Source organism: Bactrocera dorsalis, chromosome 3 (genome assembly GCF_023373825.1).
Source record: "Bactrocera dorsalis isolate Fly_Bdor chromosome 3, ASM2337382v1, whole genome shotgun sequence".
In the NCBI taxonomy this organism is placed as follows: Eukaryota; Metazoa; Arthropoda; class Insecta; order Diptera; family Tephritidae; genus Bactrocera; species Bactrocera dorsalis.
The window spans coordinates 83,008,922-83,036,667 of NC_064305.1; the positions used below are offsets into that span (position 1 = coordinate 83,008,922).

General features: G+C 35.1%; 4 protein-coding genes across 7 annotated transcripts in view; all 4 read right to left on the minus strand.

Moving 5' to 3' along the window:
- Positions 1-1,884: 1,884 nt before the first annotated feature.
- On the minus strand, positions 1,885-3,705 carry LOC125777703 (putative inorganic phosphate cotransporter). Its single transcript, XM_049452964.1, has 5 exons — positions 3,563-3,705; positions 3,339-3,474; positions 2,184-3,269; positions 1,995-2,127; positions 1,885-1,926 (listed from the first exon to the last, which is right to left on the minus strand). The coding sequence occupies exons 1-5, from the start codon at positions 3,619-3,621 to the stop codon at positions 1,904-1,906; spliced, it is 1,437 nt and encodes a 478-aa protein (XP_049308921.1). The 5' UTR covers positions 3,622-3,705; the 3' UTR covers positions 1,885-1,903.
- Positions 3,706-5,603: 1,898 nt separating this feature from the next.
- Positions 5,604-7,976, minus strand: LOC105226270 (putative inorganic phosphate cotransporter). Its single transcript, XM_011205096.4, has 4 exons — positions 7,822-7,976; positions 7,600-7,736; positions 6,449-7,534; positions 5,604-6,387 (listed from the first exon to the last, which is right to left on the minus strand). Exons 1-4 carry the CDS (start codon positions 7,853-7,855, stop codon positions 6,184-6,186), a joined length of 1,461 nt encoding a protein of 486 aa, XP_011203398.3. The 5' UTR covers positions 7,856-7,976; the 3' UTR covers positions 5,604-6,183.
- Positions 7,977-9,943: 1,967 nt separating this feature from the next.
- On the minus strand, positions 9,944-11,967 carry LOC105226234 (putative inorganic phosphate cotransporter). Its single transcript, XM_011205062.3, has 4 exons — positions 11,825-11,967; positions 11,619-11,749; positions 10,469-11,545; positions 9,944-10,252 (listed from the first exon to the last, which is right to left on the minus strand). Exons 1-4 carry the CDS (start codon positions 11,826-11,828, stop codon positions 10,130-10,132), a joined length of 1,335 nt encoding a protein of 444 aa, XP_011203364.1. The 5' UTR covers positions 11,829-11,967; the 3' UTR covers positions 9,944-10,129.
- A 2,075-nt stretch (positions 11,968-14,042) lies between these two features.
- The window catches only part of LOC105226235 (putative inorganic phosphate cotransporter), a 30,262-nt gene continuing 16,558 nt past the window's right edge, over positions 14,043-27,746 (minus strand). For 3 of the 4 annotated variants that reach the window (XM_011205063.3, XM_049452956.1, XM_049452957.1), the window contains exons 3-5: positions 16,026-16,165; positions 14,692-15,768; positions 14,043-14,560 (exon numbers count right to left, since the gene is read on the minus strand). In XM_011205063.3, coding sequence (XP_011203365.2) covers positions 14,390-14,560; positions 14,692-15,768; positions 16,026-16,165 — 1,388 coding nt within the window. In that variant the 3' untranslated portion in view covers positions 14,043-14,389. Of the gene's footprint in view, positions 14,561-14,691; positions 15,769-16,025; positions 16,166-20,938; positions 21,118-27,746 lie in introns of those variants that run through there. The other variant, XM_049452958.1, reaches the window with a different exon arrangement.

Sequence of the window (27,746 nt, forward strand, 5' to 3'; positions counted from 1 at the left end):
GATCGCAACCCCTACCCCAGAGCACTTTCTTGAGGAAGCTCTCATTCTGCCTAGGCGGTGAGCTTTAATCTTTCACACAATACGCTCGATAGAACCTTATATGCGATGTTGAGGAGACTTATACTCCGGTAGTTGGGATCTTCCTTGGATCATCATCGTCATCGATTTGGGAATCGGGTTCGGCTTCTCCTGGCGTTATGCTTCCACTACCATTCAGCAGTTTGGTGAAGTATTCCCTCCATAATTTTAGTATGCTCTGGGCATCAGTCACTAGATAACTTAAATATTGGCCAATATATGCAGTGTAAAGTCACCCAGAATTTCGGAAATATTTATTTTAGGTATATGAGAGCTCAGGAAAGTATTGAAACAATCCAAACAATTTCCGATACACAAAGTAACTATTTCCAGGCAAAGTTTCTTCCTCAATTTCAATTGTAAATCTCACACATTGACCGATAATTTTGGTAAGAAGTCAACTCTAGATACTGGGACCTTCACATTTGGCACCCAGGGGCTTGAACTGTTTTGATTGGTCTTGGGCAATTTTGGGTCATAAAATTACAGGCTTTAAAGGAATTCTGAAAAAAGAAAGAATTCCACGAACTAAATTTAGTAGAAATTGGTAAGTTGGGTCTCGAGATATGTGATTCCACTAAAAAGTGGGCGGTGTCGCACCCATCGTCCAAGTTTCATATCGGCTCCCAATAAGCCCTCTTATGCCAACTCGGAGTTGAAATTTAATGTCACTGGCATATTTATGTAAAGGGTGATTTTTTAAGAGCTTGATAACTTTTTTAAAAAAAAAAACGCATAAAATGTTGACCGCGGCTGCGTCTTAGGTGGTCCATTCGGAAAGTCCAATTTTGGGCAACTTTTTCGAGCATTTCGGCCGGAATAGCCCGAATTTCTTCGGAAATGTTGTCTTCCAAAGCTGGAATAGTTGCTGGCTTATTTCTGTAGACTTTAGACTTGACGTAGCCCCACAAAAAATAGTCTAAAGGCGTTAAATCGCATGATCTTGGTGGCCAACTTACGGGTCCATTTCTTGAGATGAATTGTTGTCCGAAGTTTTCCCTCAAAATGGCCATAGAATCGCGAGCTGTGTGGCATGTAGCGCCATCTTGTTGAAACCACATGTCAACCAAGTTCAGTTCTTCCATTTTTGGCAACAAAAAGTTTGTTAGCATCGAACGATAGCGATCGCCATTCACCGTAACGTTGCGTCCAACAGCATCTTTGAAAAAATACGGTCCAATGATTCCACCAGCGTACAAACCACACCAAACAGTGCATTTTTCGGGATGCATGGGCAGTTCTTGAACGGCTTCTGGTTGCTCTTCACCCCAAATGCGGCAATTTTGCTTATTTACGTAGCCATTCAACCAGAAATGAGCCTCATCGCTGAACAAAATTTGTCGATAAAAAAGCGGATCGAACCGAACACTGATTTTGGTAATAAAATTCAATGATTTGCAAGCGTTGCTCGTTAGTAAGTCTATTCATGATGAAATGTCAAAGCATACTGAGCATCTTTCTCTTTGACACCATGTCTGAAATCCCACGTGATCTGTCAAATACTAATGCATGAAAATCCTAACCTCAAAAAATCACCCGTTAGTTATTGATTTATTGCGCTTTAAGTCAGAAAATTTAGTTTTTATAGCATTAGTAGTAGTAGCGTGGCCTGCCACTTTTTAAGAACTTTTGGCCACAGGTGCTACTTTCTATTGATTAACAAAACAATTATACGTAAACATGTAGCAACATGTTTCAAAAGTATTAAAACTAGTTAATAATTAATTATTATCAGAACAATTATTTTATTATCTTATAGTTTTTTCTTTGATACCCCGATACTTTATCCCCGCTTTTTTTGCATACTATATTGTAGATGCTTTCGTCATTCACCAGTTTGTTGAACACCTATTTAAATACAAATTTAGATTAGATAGGCTACAGATTAGTGCTGCTTGATAATTTGATGGGCTCACGGTTTGCGTTCCGTTTCACCGGCTCGTTCCATGGTTGCACTTTAGTGCCACCCAGAGTTATAAACAGTAAGTTGCCAATAAAATAGGAAAATACCATAGTGTAAAATATTATGCGCCACTGATTTGGGTTTGTCTGTAATTAGTGTAAGTTAATATTATATTTGCGTCTATTATGTTTAACGTACTTACCGTGTCTGTCACAACGACTCCAACAACTAACGGGCCAATCATGCTCATCAACGTAGCCCCAAAATTTGTAATACCCATCAATGTTGCGGCGAAATTTGGTGATAACTCAATGTAATTCACAAAAAAACCTATAAATACAGCTGAATTGATGCCCAAAGACAACGTTAGTAAGATAACAGCCAAATCAGAACTATTGGCATCAACAAATGCCAGCGGAATTGTGGCCGCCATCGGTATCCACATGCCGATCGTGTTGAAAATCTTACGACTAGCATTCGTGCTGAAAACTTTCTTTGACAGCAGTACCTGACCAAGGGCACAGAAACACAGACCGAATACTAGATTAGCGGCATATGGCAGGGCGGAGAGCAAGGCATTACTCTGGATATTTTTATTGAAAACATTCTTTATGTACGAGGGTATTTGTGTCAGTAATGTCCAATAGCCCCAATTGTAGGCACAATGTGTAATGTTTAGTGCCCAAAATGGCACGGATGTGAATATGCTCAACCAGGGTGTGGGCAACTTTGCTGGGGTGGTATTACTTTCACTCTTTGAAAGCACTTCTAATGCTGATTCAATGTAATTTCGCTCCTTGGGTGTTATTAATTTGGATTGACGCGGAGACTCAGCGCCCCACAACAGCCACATAAACGACCAAATAATGCCACAACCGCCGGAAACATAGAAAATGCTCGGCCATCCAAACTTTGAAGTGGCTAATATGCCACTAATGCTCATTATTATGACTGTGCCGAATTGCATGCCCGAAAAGCAAAGTGTTACAAGTATACCGCGTTCAGCTGGTGGCGCCCATCGAGCTAATATAATTTGACCTGAAGGATATACGGCAGCTTGACAGAAGCCTTGCAGAAATCGCAATGCGCAAATAAATTGCCAATCCCCCAATTGTGCACCGAATGGCGTAAATATGGTAAGAAAGCCACCAATACCAACACTGAAGAGCAACATTATTTTGCCGCCGAATCGCTGCGCCAACTGACCGCCTGGTATCTGCATGAGGAAGTAACCCCAAAAGTAGCTGCTTAGTACCAGTGACTTGGTTTGCTCCGACCAGTCATACTCCTGTAAGTGTGCATTAGACAATAAATTTTATATTAAAAAATAAAATTAAATTTAAAATTCTGGGCGCACCGGAAAATCTGGGTTTGTTGAATTCCGGTCCATCATTGCCACAATGGCCACAGAGAGATTGGTTCGTTGCATAAACCCCACCGAGAAACCGAGGAATATAAGGAAGCTTTGCAAGTGTCGCACGCCTACTCTCGGACCTACTCAAAATATAAATCATGACTCACGCTTACTCATTACAACGTCTAAAATAAATGCGATGCCCTTTAGCAGACGCTCTATACTTTCCATCATTTTCTGCTGCAGTCTTTGTTGCAATCGCAGCGGTAATATCCTTTGATGCCATTATCTCAACTTTACTAAAGTTTACTGCTCGGGGATACAACTAGAACTGAGCGCATTAGCATTTCAACTTTACTTGATAGCAGAAGCTTTACTATACTATTATTTACGGCAATAAGATAGAATTAAAAATCCATGAAGCACCAATAAAGCACTATAAGTGGTGTAACAAACTTTCATACTAAATATTTACTTTTAATAAACTTTTAATTAATTTACCGCTCAAAAACTGACTGTTTTATCATTAGTATCATTATTGTCAGATAGCGCTGATCTCAAGCTTTAAAATGACGCCCTATTTGCATTCTTAGCATCTCAGGAGAACAGCAAAAGTAATTTAATGAAAAATCTTAGCCTATATACACAAATATGGAGCTCCATTCCTGAATTATAATTCTCTCTCTTTTGTTTTACAAGGTTCAGTATAGTTTTAAATCGGATTAATTAAATACTTGAGAAAGCACCAAACCGGATTTCACCCGAGTCGTACATGTGTTGACCAGATTAATACCCCACACATCATAGTTGAGTTAAAGAACGAATTGCAGTCGACTCTTCAACTCTAGAATTGAAGAAACTCCTGAGAAGCTTACCGCCTCCGTAGTTTGCCGATGGCATTGAACACAGATGCAAGCGCAGAGAAATCTGCTGGAAATTTGCCGATAACATTGGCTTATTTTCTGTAAATTACTCCGACATGTAAGCAAATTTTAAGGATCTATCCGTGTCTGATAGGATTGGTTAGAAATCAACAACGACCAAACATTGTTAGTGAAGACAAGTAAGGAAGGCCTAAGTTCGGGTGTAACTGAACATTTCATATTCTTTCAACTTGCGAGGATAAAAGGCAATGAGATACCTCCAGCTGCATATACGGTTTGTTAGTTAGATGGGGTCTCGGACTTATTCTCATTCCATCTTGTCTAATCCCTCAATTTTCTTAAAATATCTCAAATATTGGGAAATTTAAGGCGGAATAAAGCCGGCTGGAACTTCAATTAATTATATGGGGACTAAAGAAATCTAACTTGAGTAAAAATTAAAATATCTTAATAAAGCATGGTGCACGCGCTTCTTGGCAAAAGCTGTAGGACGAGTTAATATAACGGATAAATAAATTTAAAACAAGAAAAAACGTTAACTTCGGCTGCACTGAAGCTAAATACCCTTCACATATGCAATAGTAATCCGGAGTAGTAATCCGGAGTTTTCCACACAAGCCCTTGATTTCGATTGTTCATTTTGTATGGCAGCTATATGTTATGGTGAACCGTTCTGAACAATTCTTCGGAGATAACATTGTTGCCTTCGGAAATAATCCGTGCCAACTTTTCCGAAAATACATTGTCAAATGTGAAAGTTTTCCGTACAAGAACTTGATTCCGATCATTCAGTTTGCATGGAAGCTACATTTTATAGTGATCCGATAGCGGTAGTTCCGACAAATGAGCAGCTTCTTGAAGAGGAAATGACGTTTCCAAAATTTCAAAACGATATCTTAAAAACTGAGGGACTAGTTCCTATATATACAGACAGACGGACGGACGGACAAATCTGCTAAATAGACTCAGCTCAACATACTGATCATTTATATATATACTTTATAGGGTCTCCGACGCTTCCTTCTGGGTTTTACAAACTACGTTACAAACTTAATATACCCTGTTTAAGGTATAAAAATCCCAGAAGCATCAAATTTTCACCTGGGATAATACAAGAGATATTTATAGGGCAGGATAAAAAATTAAAGATTTCGGTGAAAAGATAAAACTCTTGCCCTAATAGATGCTGCAGAAGTTTGTCGTCAAACTCTGGATTGGAACCGCTAAGCAAGTAAACGTTTAGGAGTTCCTGACAAAAAAAAATAAATCGATGACTGTGAAAAACAGTGGAACGAATTAAAATTGCTAGCTGGAGCATTGATTTAATGAAGCAACAGTGAACCTTCAGTGGCACTAATATATTTAGTGACTCCATCAAACTATATATATATTATTTCGGTTAATGTTTTGCGAATCGACTATATATTTTTTTTTACATGCTAACAGAACTTCTCTTCCGCAAGGCTCTGTGATATAGCTAATGATACTAGTTTATGAGATATAAAAATAAACTTATAAGAGACGTGGCCATGTCCACCTTTAAGAACAACTTCAATGCCTTGTACCATATTACAGTTTTATATCTTGCTTTGTGGCATGATTACCGTTCTTTACAGCTTTTTGCTTAACTGCATTTTCTGGGTTTCTGGGTTTAGGAAATGAACGTATCCCGGCCATCTTCAACACCATTACAGAAACACGTATAGGCAGCCGCCCGGAATTCCACTCATGTGCTCATCCTGACCTTTTAGGTATATATAACAACTTAATATCTATCTGGAAAAGTTTTAGGTATAACAAACAACCGTTAGTTACAAAATAAAATTTCAAAGAAATATAAAAAATTTTTTATTCTTATATCTAATACTTTTTCTAGGACTTTCTGTATTAGCATTATGCTCCATCTGCGCTTGTTTGCTGAATGCTATGAAGATCCTTTCATCATTCTATATATCTTTGTTCACCTAACTAGATTCAAGTTTTGATTGTTTAGGCTCCAGGTCATCTACTACCACTTGAAATTTGATACGCTCATGATCTGTGTCTCGTTTCACCGGCTCGTTCCACGGCTGCAATTTAGTGCTACCCAAAGTTATAAAAAGTAAATTGCCAATGAAATAGTAAAATGCCACAACGTAGAATATAAGGCGCCACTGATTTGGGTTTGTCTGCAATTGGTATGAGTTGATATTATATAGTATTTGCGTGTATTAATTTTGACTTACTCACCGTATCTGTCACAATAACGCCAACAACTAACGGTGCAATAATGCTCATACAATTCGCCGCACAGTTTGTAATGCCCATCAGTGTGCCGGCGAAATTCGGCGATAAGTCAATATGGTTCACAAATCCACCCAAAAATGTTGCTGAGTTGGTGCCCACAGCCACAGTGAGTAGAATAACGGCCAAATCAGCACTATTGGCGTCAACAAACCCCAGCGCAATTGTGGCCGCTGCCGGTACCCACATGCCGATCGTGTTGAAGATCTTACGACTAGCATTCGTGCTCAACACTTTCGCTGACAGCAGTACCTGAGCAAGCGCACAGAAACACAAACCGAGTACAAGACTAGCGGCATATGGCAGGGCGGAAAGCAAGGCATTACTCTTGATATCCTTGTCGAAAACATTCTTTATGTACGAGGGTATTTGTGTCATCAATGTCCAATAGCCCCAATTGTAGGCACAATTGAGGATGAGTAGCACCCAAAATGGCAAGGATGTGAATATGCTCAACCAAGGGGTGGGCAACTTTGCTGAGGTGGTATTATTCTCACTCTTAGAAATCACTTCTATTGCTGATTCGATGTAATATTGCTCTTTTGGTGTTATTAATTTGGATTGGTGTGGTGAATCAGCACCCCACAGTAGCCACACAAAGGACCAGATAATGCCACAACCGCCTGAAACATAGAAAATGCTCGGCCATCCAAACTTTGAAGCCGCTAATGTACCACTAATACTCAATATGATGATCGTGCCGAATTGCGAACCGGAAAAGCAAATTGTTGCAAGTATACCGCGTTCAGCTGGTGGCGCCCATCGGGCTAAAATCGTGTGCGTTGAAGGATATATGGAACCTTGACAGAAGCCTTGCAGAAATCGTAAGGCGCAAATGAATTGCCAATCGCCCAGTTGCGCGCTGTAGGGCGTGAATAAGGCGAGAAATGCTGAAATGCCGACACTGAAGAGCAACATTTTTTTACCACCGAAACGCTGCGCCAGCTGACCGCCTGGTACCTGCGTAAGGAAGTAGCCCCAGAAAAAGCTGCTCAGTAGCAGTGACTTTGTTCGCTCCGACCAGCTATACTCCTATTTGTATATCGTAGACAAAGACTGTTATAATTAAGAAAATTAATTGAAAAAACAGAACGCACCGGAAAATCTGGATTTGTGGAATTGCGATCCATCATTGCCACAATGGCCACTGAGAGATTGACGCGTTGCATAAACGACACACACAAACCGAAAAATATTAGCATACTTTGCAAATGTCGCACGCCCACTTTCGGACCTGTTGAAAATATAAAGCATTCGGTTAGACATAGTGACGTCGATATTTACTGTAAACTGATTATCAGTTTCAGCGGCATTCTCACCAGCATTCTCAGCGGGAATATCCTTCGATACCATTATCACAACTTTTCTAATGTTTATTGCTCGGAGCTGCAATTAAAACTGAATGCGTTTAGCTGCAATTCATTATCTGGTTGACTTTTTCTCGTGTAAGTTTACACATTTACAGTGGATTATATGAAATGTTTCAATCTCAGTCAAATATAAACTATGTTAAATATTTACAGTTAGCAAATATTGTCGTTAGTATCATAACTGTCAAGTAGCGCATTTTACCTCTATTTTTAACTTTTGGTTGCTAATAGGAAGAGGAAGAAAGATTTAAGGCCAAGATAAGCAAATAAAGAGCTGCTTTCGTATATACAGTAATTGTCCGGAAAGTAATAGGACTGAGTCGATTTATAAAAATTTATTGTACCAATCGTTACAATTCTTTAAAAACTTTCAAAATAGGCTCATTCTGCGTCAATGCAGCACTGCCAGATCGATTTCCAAGCATTGAGGGCGTCACGGAAGGCATTCTCCAGAATAGCCTTTATAATCGAGGTGCCTGCTGCTTGGATCCCCTCTGTTGTCTCAAAATGCTTGCGTATCATCGGCCTTTTCTAGCAGGTAAACAAAAAAGTGCCGGGGGCCATCGGTTCGCCCACGCTCCGAAGTACAGTCGCGGCGGAAGGAGGTCAGTCCTATTACTTTCTGGACAAACCGGACTTGACGTAGCCCCACAGGCCATAGTCTGACGGCGTCAAATCGGTCGACCGAGGCGTCCAATTGGCTGGGCCATTTCGTGAGATAACACGTTCACCAAACTTGATTTTCAATAAATAAATGATGACATGCGCTGTGTGGCTTTCGCACCTTCCTCTTAGAACCACATATTGTCCAAATCCACATCAACTAATTCGGGACAAAAATATTCGGTTAGCATTGAGAGTAACGCGCCAGTATTGATCATCACGGTAGACGCCGCCGGCCAATAAACCGCACCAAACCGTATTTTTTTCGGAATACAATGTTGACTCATGGAGTACGTATGGATTGCTGTCTGTCTCCATTAACGCTTACTTGGCTTATTGACGAAACCATTCAGCCAGAAAGGAGTCTCATCGCTGAAGATGATTTTTCGATGAAACTCCGGATAATTATCAAATTTTTCGTCAGCCAAGTTCACGAAGACACAACGATTCTGATAGTCGAGCGGCTTTAGTACTTTCATCGATTTGATTTTGTGCGGATCTAGGCCCAGATCTTTTCACAAAATTCACTACAGCGATGTCACAGAGATGACCAACGCTTGAGAACGACGTGTGAGAGACTGATTTGGGTCTTCCTTAATTGATGCGTTAACGGCAGAAATATTTTCGACACTACGACCACTTCTTTGTCTCACTGGAACATTTTATAATGTGCCTGTTCAAATTTTTTCTCAAGACTTTCAATAGTTGATCTGACAGTACGATTATGATGATCATAAACTGAAGCGCTCTTAAAGTTGAGGCCACTGACTTTCTGCTTCGGTAGTAAATTTTAATAATTTCGACTCGTTATAGGATCGTATATCTTTTGGTGATGAAATGGTTAACCTCACTGAAGAGATATAACAAAAGTGTTGGAAAAAGTATGGCCTCCTTTGCTGTACCTATTGGTCTACTTTTGTATTAAACTGTATGTGATACCGTAGCTCTTAGATATGGTTAAATTAAGCTATCGAATTTCTGACTGTGTACAGAAACTGGTACCGGCTTTTTAAGGAATATATGTATACTTGTATGTGTCTAATAGACGGCAGTATTGCGCGCTTGGTTTTAGATGTGAAAACTCGAACATCGACGTAGTGTTCAGGAACAGCTCTTGGAAAAAACACTGGAAAGGCTAATCGATGCTTAACAGCTAACGACCAAGAGCTCAATTATTAAGTAAGTTTGTAATAAGCTTACAGATTTTAGTTATACTTGTATCTTTCTAAAAGAGTTTTCAAGGAACCTCACGGCAATCCCTGTACAGATTGCAATTAAACGAAATCTGTTTAAATGCTTACATTTTTCCGACGTTTTACTTACCGGGATTTGCTTGTAACTATAATTATTTCTATTTACGCAGTCTAAACGCCCGCTATAGTGTGTATTTGATAGATCATTTGCCATTTTATGTTAAGTCACCATGAGCTATGCACTGGAGTTTATTTAACAGAGACAAATTTACATTAATTTAAACATACATACACATATGATTTACACCTAATTTAAATGCTTAATTTTATCAGTCGCTTATTAATTCCACAGACGTATTAGAGAACTTATATACATTAATGTGGAACAAAGTCGTTTAGAACTAATCAGCAGGATCATTCCATTGTTGTACGTTGCAATCACCAAAAATGAGAAACACCGTATTGCCCAGAATGTACAGGAACGAGGCCAAAAAGAACACTATACGCCATTGCTCAACGGATTTCTATAAAATGAAGTCATTGGCTATTAATAAATATTTTTCAATTAAAATATTGTAGTAAGTGAGGTTAGGATTTTTAAGAATCATCAGATCAAAACTAAATTAAAAACTCGTGTTGTGAAACAAGTGTTTCGTTTCTTACGAGCTATTTATGAATTCAACCCGCAATTTTTCATTAGTGCGACAAGTGAGTCTTCCACGTTGTGTAACCGAACTTACCTCATTAGTGACTATCAATGCCACTGTTAACGGCGCCACAATGCCCGTTATGTTGGCCAAACAATTCGAAATGCCCATTAGGATGCCAGCAAAGTTCGGCGATAAGTCAATATGATTGATTTGATAACCCAAATACGAAGCCGAGCTAACACCAACCGTTATCGTGAGTAGAGCAACTGCAGCGATCACATGATCCGCATTCACATAGCCGAGCGCAATTAGCGTTATTGCCGGTGTACCATGACCGATGGTGTTAAAGAGCTTTCTATTTGTATTCAAAGACATCCATTGGCGTTTCTTGAACCACATAGACAGGGCCGTAAATACGAAGCTCAGCACCCACATTGAAAAGTATGGCAAAGCAGATGAGAGTGCATTATTTTGTATGTCCATATTTAAGATATTTTTCACATAGACCGGCATATAGGTGAGCAAAGTCCAGAGGCCCCAATTATTGGTGCAGTGCACAGTCATTAGCGCCCAAAAGGGGCATGACTTAAAGAATTCTGTCCAGGGTGGATGCATTGATCTGCGCCTAAACTGCAGCTCCGAAGTGCCCCAATGTGAAGTGATAAGTTCCCGTTCACGCTCCGACAGGTGACGGCACTCTTTCGGTGAACTGCAACCGAAACACTTGAATATAGCGGCCCATAGTAAACCGACACTGCCGGATATGTAGAAAATACCAGGCCAACCTAAACGCGAGGCAGCAATCACGCCACTACTGCCCAACATAACGAACGTGCCAAACTGACAACCCGAATAAGTGCATGAACTCATTAGACCGCGCTCTTCCACCGGCGACCACTGCGAAAGTATCGTGTGCGTTGAGGGAAATACGGTGCCCTGAAATACGCCCTGTACTATGCGTGAGGCCAGCACCAGCTGCCAGTTACCAATAGCTGCACATAATGGCGTCAATATGGCCAACAACGAGCAACTGACAAGGCTGATGAGCAACAATAATTTGCCACCACAGCGACGTGACAAATAGCCGGAAGGTACTTGTGAGGTGACATAGCCGATGAAGAAGGAACTTAGCAGCAAACCCTTGATATGTTCATTCCAATTGTATTCCTAGAATATGGCGAGAAAACGAAGTGGTTAAAGTGTTTGTACAAAACCAACCGTCAGCAAAATTTTATATCACTTCGAAGTCCGGATTTGACGTCTTATCTGTCATCACAACGATCGCTACCGAGAGATTAACGCGCAGCGCATACACAACACACATTGTGCCGAAGAGCAAGAGCATTTGCAGATGTCGAACACCAAAGTGAGCTGCAAAGATTAACGATTCAATTTAAGATATGATTTCCCGATGTAAATAGTGCTCTAACTAAATGAAATTCATACTCATTTGCTTCTCGAAAGCAGTCGGAATTTTGCTTATATGGAATTATTTCTTTCAATTTTCGTAACGAAATTTATTTGTGTTATGTGTGTGGTTTTTTTGCTGAATAATTTATTTTATTTTTTTTTTGTTTTTCGAAAGTTGACATTTGAGTTCAAAAAAGAAATAACGAAATTATAAAAACAATCATCAAAAACTTAAGTTTTGGAAATTCAAGTTACAATAGAATTTTTATATTTTTTTAATAATTTATATTAAATTTTTTTGATTGGCACAAATTACTCAAAGAAGGTCGAGAACGATTTTTTTTTTTGTTTTTGATAAACCTCCATTTTGTCAAAAAAATTTAATTTTGCTTATTCGATTTAATATCATGTTAACGAAATCTCCCGGAGATCAGCTGTAGTCTTAAAATTCTTTCTCACAAAAAAATCTGAAAAAATTACTGTTTTTCGGCCTTCTAACTGTATATAATTCCTTAATGTCTGTGATACAATGTTCTCCAACTACCAAGATGCCACGAAATATATTATTACTGGCGACCCATGCTTAAGATCCAGAAATAGATGATCAGGAGGCCGAATATCGTATCGAAGACACTATCACTAGCACACTATAGCCGAAAATTTGCACTGGATCATCGAAAATTACCGTAAACAGGTGGATATATGACAACTGGTCCGTGGTGTCATTTGGTAAACGCTTTGTTCTTTAGTTTGGACATCTAAGTTCCACTATTACAAAAATTAATTGAGTATTTTTCTACAGTTTCAATATATAATATATATATTTAGTATATCGATTATACTCTCAGAATTTAATTAAACGATATGATTAGATCAACAATCCGCTTCCTCTTGCCATTGCTCTTCTGCTACAAGGTTTTCTATGCATATAGCGAGAACAAATTCAGAGAAAAAATTGCCGTTGTCTTCTGTTATAATGTTTATTCAGTGCCCACTCATATACTATACATATAATATAATACTCAGTTTAGTGTCTGCATTGGCTTATTAACAGTGGAGTTAGCTCCTCACTCATATTGCAGTGATTGCTTAATGACTTTCTCAAGAAGCTCAATATTTCAATACTGTTACAGCACTTCTGATAGATTTGCCAAGCGTATACAGTTTATGATAGAAAGAGAAGTAGTTTTGCTCGCGTGGTTCGCACCAATTCAGCTATAAAACCAGTTCGCGAACTCGTTCGCCAAAATCTCTTTCAGAAAACAAAAAACTATGTCAAGGGAATTGAATATTAACGATTATAAAAATACCAAAACTTATTCGAGATGATCTCGACATGAAAGTCAATCATCGCGGGTGGCCTACTACCGGCTGTTCAGTGAAAAGCGGTAAACGGCCATAAAATTATAATTTTTACAGATGAAAAAATGTTCACTATTGAAAAAGTTTCTAAAAATCAAAGAAGCAAAAAATATTCCAAGAGTTCAACTGCATCATTATCTATAATGGTTTGGTCAGCAATCTCCTGTAAAGGTGTTACACCTCTTCACTTCAGTGACGACAGGGTTGAATTTGGAATTTCAGCAATCGTGGTAAAGCAGTTAAGAAGTCTTTCCTTCGATCTTCTTGGATCTCCAGCAAGATTCTAGTCCAATACACAAGGCAAAAATCACTCAGCGGTGGCTTAAAAGCAATGTTCATAGCTCAATCATGGTTTCATGGCTGCAGGTGATTGGTCGTCTGGTAGTGCAGATGTGGTGCTATTAGATTTCAGTTTGTCAGAGTTAGAGAACATGGCGAATGCCCCACAAAAATTTGGAGTATCTCAAAAATCTTCTGTTTTAGAAATGGCGTTAATACCAATAAAAACTGTACGTGTTGCTGTTCATGTATGGTCAGTTCGGTTTGGGATTCGGGTGAAACCAAATTATGACTATTTCGCAAAAGTTTTTGTAATTCGGTCCTTTAATACTATAATATATGAATTATTAAGTAGAACTAACTTTATGAAAAAGTGCATTATGGCTTCATTTTTCTAACGTCTTGAACTTGTAACAGAACTTATGGCAGGTCTAAGTAATGCGTGTTTCGGGGATTAGAAGTTAAGATTTGGGCTATCCTTGCCCTTTCCTAACACTAATTAAATACATGCTAAAGTGACGTCAGCAAAACAGCTGACATTGTACTTAAAGGCATTGGCATAACCGCTGTATTGTTTTCAAGCCGTAACTAGTTCTGAAAATAAACACCGGAATTAAAATTTGTTATGTTTTTTATTATTTTTTTCTATTATTTCATATTTTTTATTATACATTATTTTTAATTCTTCTTCTTCTTCTTTATACATAAACTTAAATTACATTGTTTTTTTTTTATTTATCACTCAGCTAAATTATGATACATAATTTTGATATTTAAATTCTACTTTTATCAAGTATTTGCTATAAAGTCGATATTTTAACAACTTAAATTATACACAGACAAATGCAGACAAGCGATAACAATGTATCATTGTGTTGATACGAACAGTAAACAAAAAAGGAAAATTAAAATCAACTAAAACGAGGCAAAACTACACTACTGTACAGGGCGCCCACGTGTCTAATGCTGTGACTCAAGTTGTGTGGAATTGCGTTTTTCCGGTGAAGGCTTTGGTTGTGAATCGTTCCATGGTTGCACTTCAACGCGACCAAAGAGGATGAACAACAAATTGCCGATGAAATAGAAACCGCTAGCAATGAAGAAGATGATGCGCCATTGTTCTGAATTATGCTGCAATAAAAATAAAAATTTATATAGATATAGATATTTATTATATAGTAAGACATATACATTAATTATGTAATAAGATATATACATTAATTATGTAATAAGAAATAATTATGATCAGTGAAGCTACTTACCTCATCGGTGACGATGAAGCCGACAATCAGCGGCGCTATAATACTCATAATATTCGCCGCGCAATTGGTGATGCCCATCAATATGCCGGCATAGTTCGGCGATAAATCTATGTGATTAACCTGGAAGCCCAAATAGGTGGAGGCGTTGATGCCAACCGTAACGGTGAGCAGCACAATGGCCAATGTGGCATCATCCGTGCCCACATAACCCAAACCGATGAGCGATATCACTGGTACCCAATGGCCAATCGAATTGAAGAGTTTCCTGCTCAATGACAATGGCATGCATTGGTTCTTATTCAAAAGCGACGAGATGCTCGAGAACACGAAACACATTAAGAACATAACGAAATAGGGCAGCGCCGAGAGTAATGCATTCGATTTGATATCCATGCCTAATACATTCTTCATGTATGTGGGTATTTCAGTGAGCAATGTCCAGAAGCCCCAGTTGTGTGTGCTATGTACCAAAATCAATACCAAGAATGCGGGTGTTGTGAAGATTTTCACCCATGGAATATTTGCGGGTGGACCATGCTCTTTAGCAGCATCAACGCCAATCGATTGTTCAATGAATTTCTTCTCTTCCGGTGAAATGATTTTGGAATTTGCCGGTGAACTGGCACCCCATATGAACCAGACAATGGCCCATACAACACCAACACCACCAGACAAATAGAAAATGCTGGGCCAACCTAATGACGATGAAGCGATGATACCGCTTGTGGCCATCATAACAACCGTACCGAATTGTGAGCCCGAATAACACCATGTGCCGATATTGCCACGCTCCTCAATGGGTGCCCACTCCGAGAGTAACGTATGTGTTGAGGGGAAGACCATACCTTGGCTAAGACCTTGGGCGACACGTAACGCACACACCAACTGCCAATCGCCAATTTTCGCAAAAATGGGTGTCAATATGGCCAGTATGGAGCAGATGAGCACGCCACAGAGCAATGTCGTCTTACCGCCAAATTTACGCGCCAATGCACCGCCGGGCACCTGTGTGATAATGTAGCCCCAGAAGAAACTGCTGAGTAAAAGTGATTTTGTCTTCTCGTTCCAATCATATTCCTATCAAAGAAAAAAGTAGATATAAGAATTATATTTTTAAAAAAGTAAATTAATAGCAAGTGAAGGTTGAAGTTGCGCAACGTTAAAAGAACTCTTTCAAATACTTTTTAGTGACAGCATTGACACAAAAAGCTGTCAAAAATGCTGTCAACATGATATCATTAATACAACGTATACGGAAATTTGGTTTAATAAGGTCATAAAGGTACCGCTATGAACGCAACTACTACAACCACTCTGTTGTGTGCTACACCTACCTCAAAATCTGGATTTGCCTGGTCTTTATCGGTCATAGCGACAATGGCGACTGACAAATTGACACGCAACGCATATGCGACAGAGAGGCCAGCGAAGATGAGAAAGGCTTGAAAATGGCGTATACCAAAGCCCATGAAGCCTGTAAGTAAAGAGAGAAAAGAAAAATTAAATTAGTTTAAATATTATTTGAAAATTTTTAATAAAATAATATCATAACTTAAATAATAAATATAAATGAAAACACAAATAATTGTAATCTGTAAACCCCCAAATAAAGTCCAAACATATTCACCAGGTCACTGCCATCATCTCTGTTAGACTTTGCACCTTTTGCTATTTTGGTGTAAAGCCGACGTAGCAGCTTCTGTCAAAGTGTTTGCAATCAAAAGCATTTTTTTGTTTATTTTTTTTTAATACCTCAACTACTCCTCACACGCGTCTTCGTTTGATAATGTAAATAAACTGATAAGCAGCATGTGTGTTTAAAATGTGTATCAGCAGTAAAAGAAATCATTCAGCTCTTTAATTGTCTTGCTATTTTTAGTACTTAAATATTGAAGCAGAGTTGACGCCGAGGCTGTGGAAATCTTCCACTGACTTTGAAGGAAAAAAGTATTTATAATAAAAGGCACAATCGCAGGCACATACTAAAAATAAGCGGCTACATCAAGGACTTTGACATAATTTTAAAGTGTCGGCAAAATACAGGTGTGTGTGTTCGTTTTAAAGTAGAATGAGAAAGAGAGTGCCGGAGTTAAGAGTTTTGAAATGTGAACTGAAGATCTTTTTTTTGGATGTGCATAGTGTTTCGAGTGCTCAGAGTGTGTTAAGTAGAAGATTTTTGTAAAAAATATTTATTTGCAGTTATTTCAATTAGAAAGATAATTTTACTAGTAATGTTTTTTTTTGGTGTTTTTAGTGTACTTAAAATTTTTCCTTATACTTTTATGTTTCTAGAACGAATTACTAATATTGTTAGTGACAAATTAGTAAATTATTTAACATATTATTAAGTACGCAATATATTTTAATGGAAGCTAAAGTATTTCCATAAACTTAAATAGTATTGGCGCACAAGCGCAACATATTATTCAATAGAGAACTTGAATAGTATTAAAATATTCACAACACACCCAAAATTGACTCCACCTCTATACCTTTTTAATCAACTGCTAGTTACTAATTATAAGTGTTAGAATTATCAAAAAAGGCAACTTAATGCAGTTAATACCATAAACGCGCCGTTCTAAAGTGGCCATTTAAGAAATATCTAAGGTTTTATTTTTTAATACTTCACTTAAAAAACACTCAATTTTTTATCTTCATAATGGTTGTAGACTTAGACTTATATTATTATAATAAATTATACTACTTTGTGTAAAAGATAACACTTTCAGTTCCTAGTATGATAACAATTGTTTCATATCTGGTAAAATACTTGATATTATACCAAAATGAAGTGAAAGGAAGTATTAGAACTGATTTTTATAAAATACTGATATATAAGAAAATATTGAATTTTCATATCGTCACCTAAAATGCAAAACAACGTATCATGAAAAAAATCGAAATTGAGTTTTTTATAGCTTACGATTCACTAAATCATATTAAATATGTTTGTCTAATATAACCAATATATAACCATTTTGTAACCAATATATAACCATTTTATAACCAATATATAACTACTTTATAACCGAAACTCAACTTTCAGCTTTCGCTGTCCGATATTACCAATATATAATAATTTTTCAACCAAAATATAACCAAATCTATAACCATTTTGTAACCAATATATAAGCATCTTATAACCAATATATAAGCATTTTATAACCAATATATAACCATTTTATAACCAATATATAAGCATTTTATAACCAATATATAACCATTAAATAACCAATATATAACCATTTTGTAACCAAAATTCAAATTTTGTTTCAATATGAGTGGTTTCTATGATATCGTTTTCCTTCGCCTATAAAAACTGATGTTACGTTATCTTGCATATTAGGTGACGATATATACCAAAATTGATTTTATGCATGTATGTATGTAATAATAGCGACATAAAGAATATAAAAGCGACTTATATAATAAATATAATAGCACATATCAGAAAGTTAGTGCTCCACGTTTTTTAAAGCGAATCGAATGACAGCTGGTATAAATGCAATAGACTGGCATAATTGAAGTGAGATAGTATACTCGTAACAAACAGTTATATAACTTTATTTAGGATCTCTTTATGCATAGACTCTAGTTTTGAATGCATATGCGTATCTTTGTTGTTGCTTTTCATATAAATTTTTTGTAAATAAAGAAGGTTTGAAGATAGTGCACAGAAGTGGCATATCGTAGAGGTGCATTATAAGGACATAAGTTCAAAGCAGGCCCTATGAAACAAATTAGAGAATATTGAACGCACCAACCTATACCTATGACACTTATTGATCTGTATAATCTATTTATTTTTCTTCAATATACGTATATATTTTTTCTTCCACTAAAGCATATATTTTAAGAGCAAAACCACAATACATTTCGTTTTAATTTCCGGAAGAGTATGCGCATCACTGCACTACAATTAAAAGCGAGGTGAATCATTAGAGAGCTTCCTTATCGTTGGAGTGTATTTTATTTACGTTTTCCACTAAAACAACAAAACATTATCGATCAAATTTCAAGCGTCAAATGTTGAGGTTATGTGGTTTCTATAATTAAGTAGGATGCTTATGTATTTATGTATGTATGTACATATGCACCATAACTACATAAATGTGGAGGGCTAATAATTATTATGAAAACACTTAAATGATTCTTATGAAATAATCAATAATAAACGACGTAAGCGTTTTGTTTACCCGCGCACTGGCTCTCCGTGCATGTTTTCAAAACACAAGAAATAAAAAGCATAAATGATAATAACAATGCAATAATATTTACGCTGAAATGAACAAAACATTTTTCAGAACTATTTTCCATTGAAATAGGTGAGTAGTGAGGAAATTTTTCGCATTTTGTTTACTAAGCTTTTCAAAACTCTTTTTTCCGTTTTTTTATAGCATAGCCAATGAAATTCCACGTTATTAAGTTAATGCTAATTTGTTTGATCTGTTGTTATTACAACTGGAAGCGTTACTTGCAATTAATAAAATGAATGAAAAGTGAAAAGCACTTACTACGGCTTTTGGCAAATATTTGCGCGCTGTCTATAACGGAATGCACTTTACATTGACGTTAAGTCAATTATTTGTTATCTTTGCATGCATAACGGAGCATATCCGTTATTTAATTGCACTCGAATTTAACGCTTATTTCGTCTAAGAGCAGGTAGGAGCAATTTTTTGTATGAGTTAAGTTATGTTCGTCTAGTGGATCAACGCACATACACACATAAGAAAAACAATGCTGGTTCACAACAATAATGCACACATATACAGTTCAACTTCTTTATTGACTGGTTATAGCCAACATACTGTACAGTATACAGTTATCTACATAAAAAGCACCTAGACGCCGCTTGTTGTTTACGCTTATGAATAGAAGCAGCAAGAAGAGCAAAAAGTAGCAATTTTTCTAGCTGCAATCGCTCTCAATGGAAGAGGAAGAGCAATTGTTATTGGTAATTGATTAGCTATCTTGTAGTAGTGTTTGTATAAGCGTTGAAAGTGAAGTAATACTGTTTGAATTAATTAATTAACAATTGGAGCGCGATTGTTTTGAGTATTTGTTGTATTTGTATGTAGTTCCGAGTTGAGTTTTTGGTTACAAAGAAAATGTGCTCAAAATTGTATACAAAAGAAAGTAACGTCTTTAAGTAAGACATTTTTTTAAATGGAGATTAAAATATATGTACTAATTTAGTATAATAAATATCTATCTACTTTTATTTCTCAATTTAATGAAAAAATATTTTTTTATTGAGCAAATTCTCATTGAAAATTTTTCCAAATTTAATTTTTTTAATGTTTATTTTTTTATATTATTTTTTAATTAAATTTGCAAAAAATTTCAATGAGAACAAAATGTAAGAATTTATTTTTTTGGATTTGTAAATTTAAAAAAAAAATCGATTATAGGTAATAAAATATTAACAATATTTTCATATTATTGTTTGAAAAAAAATATAGTATCGTATCTTTGATTAGAATACTGTGTGTTTATGTAAAAAATATTTAAAAGTTTTTTCTACAATTAATTTTTTTGAAAATATTATTAATTTTAATTTACTACTTTTCGCATATATGGAAATAGACGGACTGACATATGTGACTAAACGAGTCAGATGGATATATGCATATACATGCATAGTTATCCAGACCCTATAAAGTATATATATATGGTATGTTCATCTATGTCTATATACACGAACAAGTCCTTTGGTCTTTGGGATATCGAACCGTAATTTTGTACACATTCTTTTCATGCCAAAAAACTTCTCATTTTTCGCAACTGCCAATATCGAATCGCTATATGTTATAGCTGCCATACAAACTGATTGGTATAAATCAAGTTCTTGCATGAAAAGCTTTTTTATTTGGCAAGATAACTTCGTGAAATTTGGCGCGGATTATTGTTTAAAGCAACACCACATTCTGGGAGCAAATTGTTCAGTTTAGACAACTATAGCATATAGCTGGTATATAAAATGACCGATCAAACTTAAAAACAAGATTTTTTATACGCTTTTTCTAAAAGAAATGAACCTGTGAAGGGTACTACAGTAATGTATTTTTTATTTAATATTTTATATATAATATTTTCTATAATCGATTTTTTTCAGATTAAATTTCTTTTTTGATTTCTGAAATATATTATTCTAAACACAGTTACTACTTATGTATATTCTCTTCTATATCTTATTCTAGTATTCAATTTAAAACCCATCTTCCCCATATGCAATTCATACCTGTTCCATCGAATCGGCGGTTTTTCGGCATTTTGAATGTTTCTTTAAAAAAATTTATTCTTCTAATTATGTTCTACGAAAACCACGAAAGCACTGTCTTGACGGAAACAATTATTAACTGTTTTAATTTAGTGCAACAACCTAACCGCACAAGACCTGCACTCGAACTGATTGCTGTGATCGATTTTCAATAAAGCAAGTAAGTTAAGAACCAGCACCAAACCGCATTTAACATAGTACATTTGTACTATTGGCGGGTTTCCTTCTCTTCGACGAATCTCTGGTATACCGCATGTGTACATATGGCTGAGTATATGAGCATTTGTGTGTATTGGGATTAATGCGTAGTGTTTTTACTATTTTCAGGTTCAATCTCAAGCCAAATGCTGTCTCTATCTTTCTGCGGCTATTGCATATATTTAGATGTACATACACTGGTAACTGTCAATAGCTTGATGGAATGACTGACTGGCGCTTCGAAGCTAATTATTGATATGAACTCAAAGAGACGTAATAAAAATGGAAGAACCTAATAAAAACAAACAATAAAAAGTTGTGAGGGAGATAGTTTGTACACGCGCGGCACATTTGTTTTAGCGCCTTAATATCAGTTTCCACTGAACACCTAACTATCCTACGGCAAATGTAAGCACACACACACACATATGCACATATGCACGTGTTGTATGTAAGCAAACCACACACAGTGGCAGGGTAAGTGTGTGTAGGTGTATGTATGCTCTTGCTCCATTTCACCGTGTCGAGCAGATTGCTAGACGCTGGTAGCGATCACCTTATCAGCGTAAGTATGTAGTGTTGAGACAGTTACATTATCAGCGACCGCCAATCAATGAAGTGTGTCGAGCAACGCGTTGTGGCAGCGATGTTTACCAGGTTATTGGACACTTACTACGTATTGGAAACTTGTAGTTGTCTCTCGGTATGACTGGTCCTAAGTGAATGGATTTGGAAACTGTTGACTTTAAACATTTGAAATATTTTTTAATCGATAATTTTAGTTTTGTATCGATAAGTTTAATGTTGATATGCTCTATATAAGTAATTGACGTAAGTTTTGAACAATAAATACGAATTGATATTTGTTTTTATCGATAAATTGAAATAATTTTTATCGATAGTTCTCCTAATTAGTATCGATCAGTTTCGATACTTCTTATCGATACATTTAATATCGAAATAATTTTTGATCGTTTAATTTAATATTGAAATAATTTTCCCGTGATAAGTTTTATTTTAAAGTATTTTCGACTGGACGTTGTGTGTTTAAATTAAATTTGTACTCACAACACACCCAATAATCTGTCATTATCTAGGTATTAAATCAATAAATATTTTGAAAAGAAGTTTTCTCAAATCTTACATAAAGCTAATTTATTGTACATTGGGAACTATTGGATATACAGTAATTGAAATAATTTTTTACCGATAACAGGTAATCGATAAATTTTGATTAATATATTTAATATCGACATTTGATTACTTTTTATATAAATGAATTAATTTGTTATCGATAAATTTAAGAAAAATTTCTATAGATAAATTATAATTAACATATTTTTGACCGATAAATATCATAGCGAAATATATTTGTGACAGATAAATTTAATATCAAAAGCTTTTACCTATACATTTTAACACTAACATATTTTTTATCGATAAATGTGATATCGAAATATAGTTTATCGATAAATAGTTTTTTAAACTAAATTCAATAAAATATACATTTTGTCATCGATAAATTTGAGAAATATTTTTATTGATAAGTTTGTACATATTTTTTATCGATAGATGTCATATTGAAACATATTTTTTACTGATAATTTTAATATCGACAAAAAAAATTTCGAACAACAACAACACTAACGCAATTTGTTATCAATAAATTTAATATTGAAAAAAATATTTCGTCCATAAATTTTATTTTGATATATTTTTTATTGATCATTTTGCATTTAAATTAAATTTCAGGGATTCAGCACAGACCACAATACCCATCAGGAGCATTATTGGCACTTAATTATCACTATTATTATTATTTGCGCTTAAAAGCAGCTATTTCTAGCTTTAGTGAAGAGTTTATTTACAAATGTCAGTAAAAAAATAAGTAAGTGTAATTATTCAATCCGGACCACTACTAACCCGGAATGTACCGCATGCTGCTTTTCCATATAGTTGTATACACAAACTCATATATACTCACATATATACATATATGTATGTATATAGTCCAAATAGATTATAAATTCATACAAATAAGCATAAGCTTGATATATTTAATATTTATAAGTCAGAGACAAGCCCATCTATAAGTTATATGCATATATATGGTATATTTGTGTATGTATTAGTGTGTGCTGTGAATGAAATAGACACACCTTCTTTAAGTTACAACAACAATGAACACAGTGCGACAATCAGGCGATCACATAATATTTATGTACGGTATATACATATATGTATAAATACATGCGGTTTGTTGATCGCTACCTATATGTGGTATATATGTATGTACATATATTGAAATGAACTATGTACAGCAATAATCTGTGTGGCTTCGTCGCTTTTTTGACATCAAATTGTCAGCCACTTTTTCCTTATTTTATAATATAAATCCTAGTTCAATTAAATGCTGATAACACTGCTCAACAAAATTGCTCAGACGCCATTACAGCAATTAATTAACATGTACTTGTTGAACTGAACATTGAACGTCGGTTGTGCATCTCAATGAGTATATGCAAAATGCACTTACACATAAGCACATATAGCAAAATTTGCTGCACTGTATTCAAATTGTCTGATTGACAGCATTTTCTTATTTTTAAATTTTTCTACCTATTTTTACATGCTGCTACTGTAGGAGGCATTTATTAGCGATTTATTATCGCCTAGGGATCACCAGCGACTTAATGCGCATTATGTATTACAGTTTCAGTAAAAATTTGTTACAATTAATTTATATATGTACTTGATGTATATATACGGCATGCTTACATATAATTAAGCGTATAAAATTCTTCTGTAGAAATCAGTTGCTAAGCTTGAGCTTGTAGCGCTGCATTAAGGTTGACAACTTGTCTAAACAGTAGTTCAATTAGGGCTTGAGGTTCGTAAAAAAATCAATTTATTATAAATAACTATTTACAATCAATTATAAATTGCTATTGTATATCAGAAATTGAGTTCTTTGGAATTTTTTGCGTTTGAATGCAATATTTTCTTGAGCGTTTCTAAGTACTTCAGCATCGAGTACCTTATAGCCATAGAAATGTTTTAATAACTAACGGTTGAAGCTACTTTGTCATATAAAATCGCCTTAAATATTTATTACGAATTAGAAAATTTAGTAGTAATACCAATAATTGCATTTTTTATCAGATGTTTACGCAAACGTAATACCAATAATTGCATTTTTTATCAGAAAAATGTTTACGCTAACAAAAGTTACTCATACGCCAAGGCGTAAATATACTCTAAACGCATTTAAGTATGCTGAAGTGCGATTATGTAATATCTATGTGATATATATGCCTTAAACATTATATATTACGCAGTTTGTAATACACAGAAGCTCCGCATCTGCCGGAATCGCTAATATTGGCCTTCTATAGCATATTGCTGACATGCAATATGACCTATCAAAATCATGTGCTTGTATGGCCAACTGTTTTATTTGGCAAACTATCTTCTCGAAATGTGGCACATAATACTGCTCGAAGGAAAGCTACAATATCGGGGCATATTGTTCAGATCGAACGACTATAGCACATAGCTGTCATGCAAACTGAACGATCATAAACGAGTTTTTGTATGAAAACTTTTTTATTTGATGAGATATCTTCACGAAATTTTGCACATCTTACTGCCTAAAGCAACAATGTAATATCCAAAGAAATTATTCAGATCGTGTCATTATAGCATATGGCTGTCATACAAACTGAACTATTTTAAACAAGTTTTTATATGAAAGCATTTTTTATTTAACAAGATATCAGCAAGAAATTTGACATGGATTACAGCCTAGAGCAGCAAAATAATCTCCGAAAAAATCATTTAGATCGAGTCACTATAGTATATAGCTGCCCTACAAATTGAACGATCTGAATTGAGTGCATTTACGGAACACTTTTTTTATTTATGAGATATCATCAAGAAATTTGGCATAGATTACTGGTCAAAGCAAAGCTAAGATGACACATAACATAACAACATAAACAAATTTTCAGATCGAACTACTATAGCATATAGCTCCTATACAAATTGACCAATCAAAAACAAGTCTTTGTGTGTGAGGACGTTATACTTTCGGCTTGTTCGAAGTCACATACTTTTTATTAAAAAAGAGACAAGGTTGTAAACAATTAAGAATAGCCATAAGCTTAATAAAAATTTCTGGAACCTATTTATTCATAAGCAATTAATAGTTCAAACTATATTTTTTAAATTTGTTTGTATGTGCTAAATAGTGCCACGCGCACTGAGCGTTCATCTAAGAGTCCGGCTTATCAAAATTTCCAGTCTCGCTAGAACAGACGAAGTTCGTTCAGTTGTTTTTGTTGCTCTGCTTTCACATTCATTTAAAAATTGACGCAGACGTCTGACAAATTCACATTCAAGCAACACGCAATAATAATTTATTCGGTGTCATTGCTTTGACATCTTCACAGATCTGCTTAACACCTGACACCGGGGTTCAGGCGAAATAAAAATTATTTCAAATGACTGTATAAAGCCCACACACATTGTAATGATTAAATATACAGACGTATTTGTATATATATACATATATATAGATGCATTAATATACAGTCAGCATTTGAAGATTTTTTCGAAGGAAAAATTTAATTGATTTGAGTTGATTTTAATTTTGTATTATATTATTTTTAAATTTATATTATTCTATTTTAATATATAAGTGACATTGCTACACTCACTCAAACAATAAATTAATATCAATACGCTCTTATACGTCTTATACGTTAGAAGTAAAATAATCGAGATGACCTTCTGTAGTAGTTATTAAGCAAGGATGAGTTAGTCATTAAGCAAACATTGAAATGTGAAGTATTAATTAAATATTGTAATATTTAAATTTGTTAACAGATTAAAATTAAATCCAATAAACTAATATTAAAATTTCACTGGCGCAGTCGGTAGGATCTACGAAAAAGATCCTTAAACGAACCTACAATTAAAAAATTAATAATAATCATAATAATAAAAATAAAGTTAATAAAAATAAAAATAAATACACGCGCTGAATAAAAAAAAGGCATATTCTATTGTCATGCCGTCATGTCAAAGTAAAGCAGTTCAATGTCAAATAAAGATCAGTGTAGTGTCTTTCAATATCATGCCAATGTCAATGTAAATTAAGGACAAATTAATGTCAAAGGAAAGACATCTACAATACAAAAAAAAAATTATTAAGAACGGTTCTAGTGACAGTGACAGTTTACACGAAAGAACGAGAACTAAAATACAAAAAAAAAATTAATCAAATCGGCTTCAGTGATTTACACGAATTTTAACTAGTTAAGAGACTCAAAAAACTCACAGTGTATGAAAATTAATACTACTAAAGTAAAGAAAAATTTTACCGATATCTATTACTTAATTTTGTTAAGATAATTTGATAAAAAAAAGAACTATATAAAAAACAATTGATATTAATCTATATACTGCTCTTATCAATGCGCGTTGAAGAAGAGTTAGAAACTATAGACAAAAAGTTGAGCTCTCTTAGTATAAATAAAGAAATAACAATGACCGAAGGAAGAGAAAAGCGTGATCTCGTTATGCAAACCATTAAGCTGATTCAACCGTTTGACGGCAACAAAAACTACTTAGCGATGTATGTCGACAGCATGGATAGCGTTGTACCTCGGTACACAACTATCTATTCAGAAGAGGCTGCATTTTATTTCAAATTTGTTACCAGAACTCTTAGATGTTCTGCTCTTGATATTGTTAGACGGGATCAACCGTGTGATTGGACAACACTACGACAATTGCTTATCGATGAATTTGGCGAACATACACCTGTATCTACTCTTATTTTGGAAATCAGTAATATAAAATTTAAGAATAGTGTAAAATTATTGTGCGAAGAAATTAACATCGAAGCATGTAGAGTAAAAGATTGCATTAAATTAAAAAATGAAAATATATCCACTAAAACATTTTTGTACAAAGAGCTAGATCAGATTAGTTTAAAGACGTTGAAAAGGGAATTGCCAAATTATTTAACAGCATTAATAAACGCAAATTTAGTAACTGACCTTAAGTCAGCAGTTAAAATTTTGAAAGAAAATAATGTTTTTGAAGATGATAGAAGATTGAGCAAAACCAAACAAAATCATAATCAGAGAAACATCCCATTTCCCAGAGTTCCTAACCTTTCTCACATAAATTCAAATAGAGAAAATGGTAACGAGTTTCAACATTTTTGTCCGTCTAATGTAAATCGATTTTTTGACTATTCTCATGACAATAACTATCAGGGATATGCATTGCCACCTAATAACGCAAATCATTTTTATCATTCAAATCCAAATGGATGGATTTATCACCCACAAATGAATACAACTTTGAATTGTCCTAATAGTTATACTAATAGAAATAATTTTAATGCGCATAATGACAATAATGTACCTAAAATAAATTCGCAACAAACAAGAAGGCAAAATGAAAGTAATTCGAATCAATCTAGAATAAGGCGATACGGCGCTCCTCAACCAATGGAATTTGAGTCATCAAATTTTCAATTAGAAGCCTCGGAGGATTA

What these genes read in the sequence shown, in the direction of transcription:
- LOC125777703 (XM_049452964.1), bottom strand. Translation starts at nt 3,621, where the DNA reads ATGGCATCAAAGGATATTACCGCTGCGATTGCAACAAAGACTGCAGCA. An exon ending in CAACAAACCCAGATTTTCCG is followed by an intron (nt 3,270 to 3,338) that starts GTGCGCCCAGAA and finishes GCACACTTACAG; the next exon opens with GAGTATGACTGGTCGGAGCA. An exon ending in GAGTCGTTGTGACAGACACG is followed by an intron (nt 2,128 to 2,183) that starts GTAAGTACGTTA and finishes CACTAATTACAG; the next exon opens with ACAAACCCAAATCAGTGGCG.
- LOC105226270 (XM_011205096.4), bottom strand. Translation starts at nt 7,855, where the DNA reads ATGGTATCGAAGGATATTCCCGCTGAGAATGCTG. An exon ending in TATTCCCGCTGAGAATGCTG is followed by an intron (nt 7,737 to 7,821) that starts GTGAGAATGCCG and finishes TATTTTCAACAG; the next exon opens with GTCCGAAAGTGGGCGTGCGA. An exon ending in CCACAAATCCAGATTTTCCG is followed by an intron (nt 7,535 to 7,599) that starts GTGCGTTCTGTT and finishes ATATACAAATAG; the next exon opens with GAGTATAGCTGGTCGGAGCG.
- LOC105226234 (XM_011205062.3), bottom strand. An exon ending in CGTCAAATCCGGACTTCGAA is followed by an intron (nt 11,546 to 11,618) that starts GTGATATAAAAT and finishes GCCATATTCTAG; the next exon opens with GAATACAATTGGAATGAACA. An exon ending in CATTGATAGTCACTAATGAG is followed by an intron (nt 10,253 to 10,468) that starts GTAAGTTCGGTT and finishes TTCATTTTATAG; the next exon opens with AAATCCGTTGAGCAATGGCG.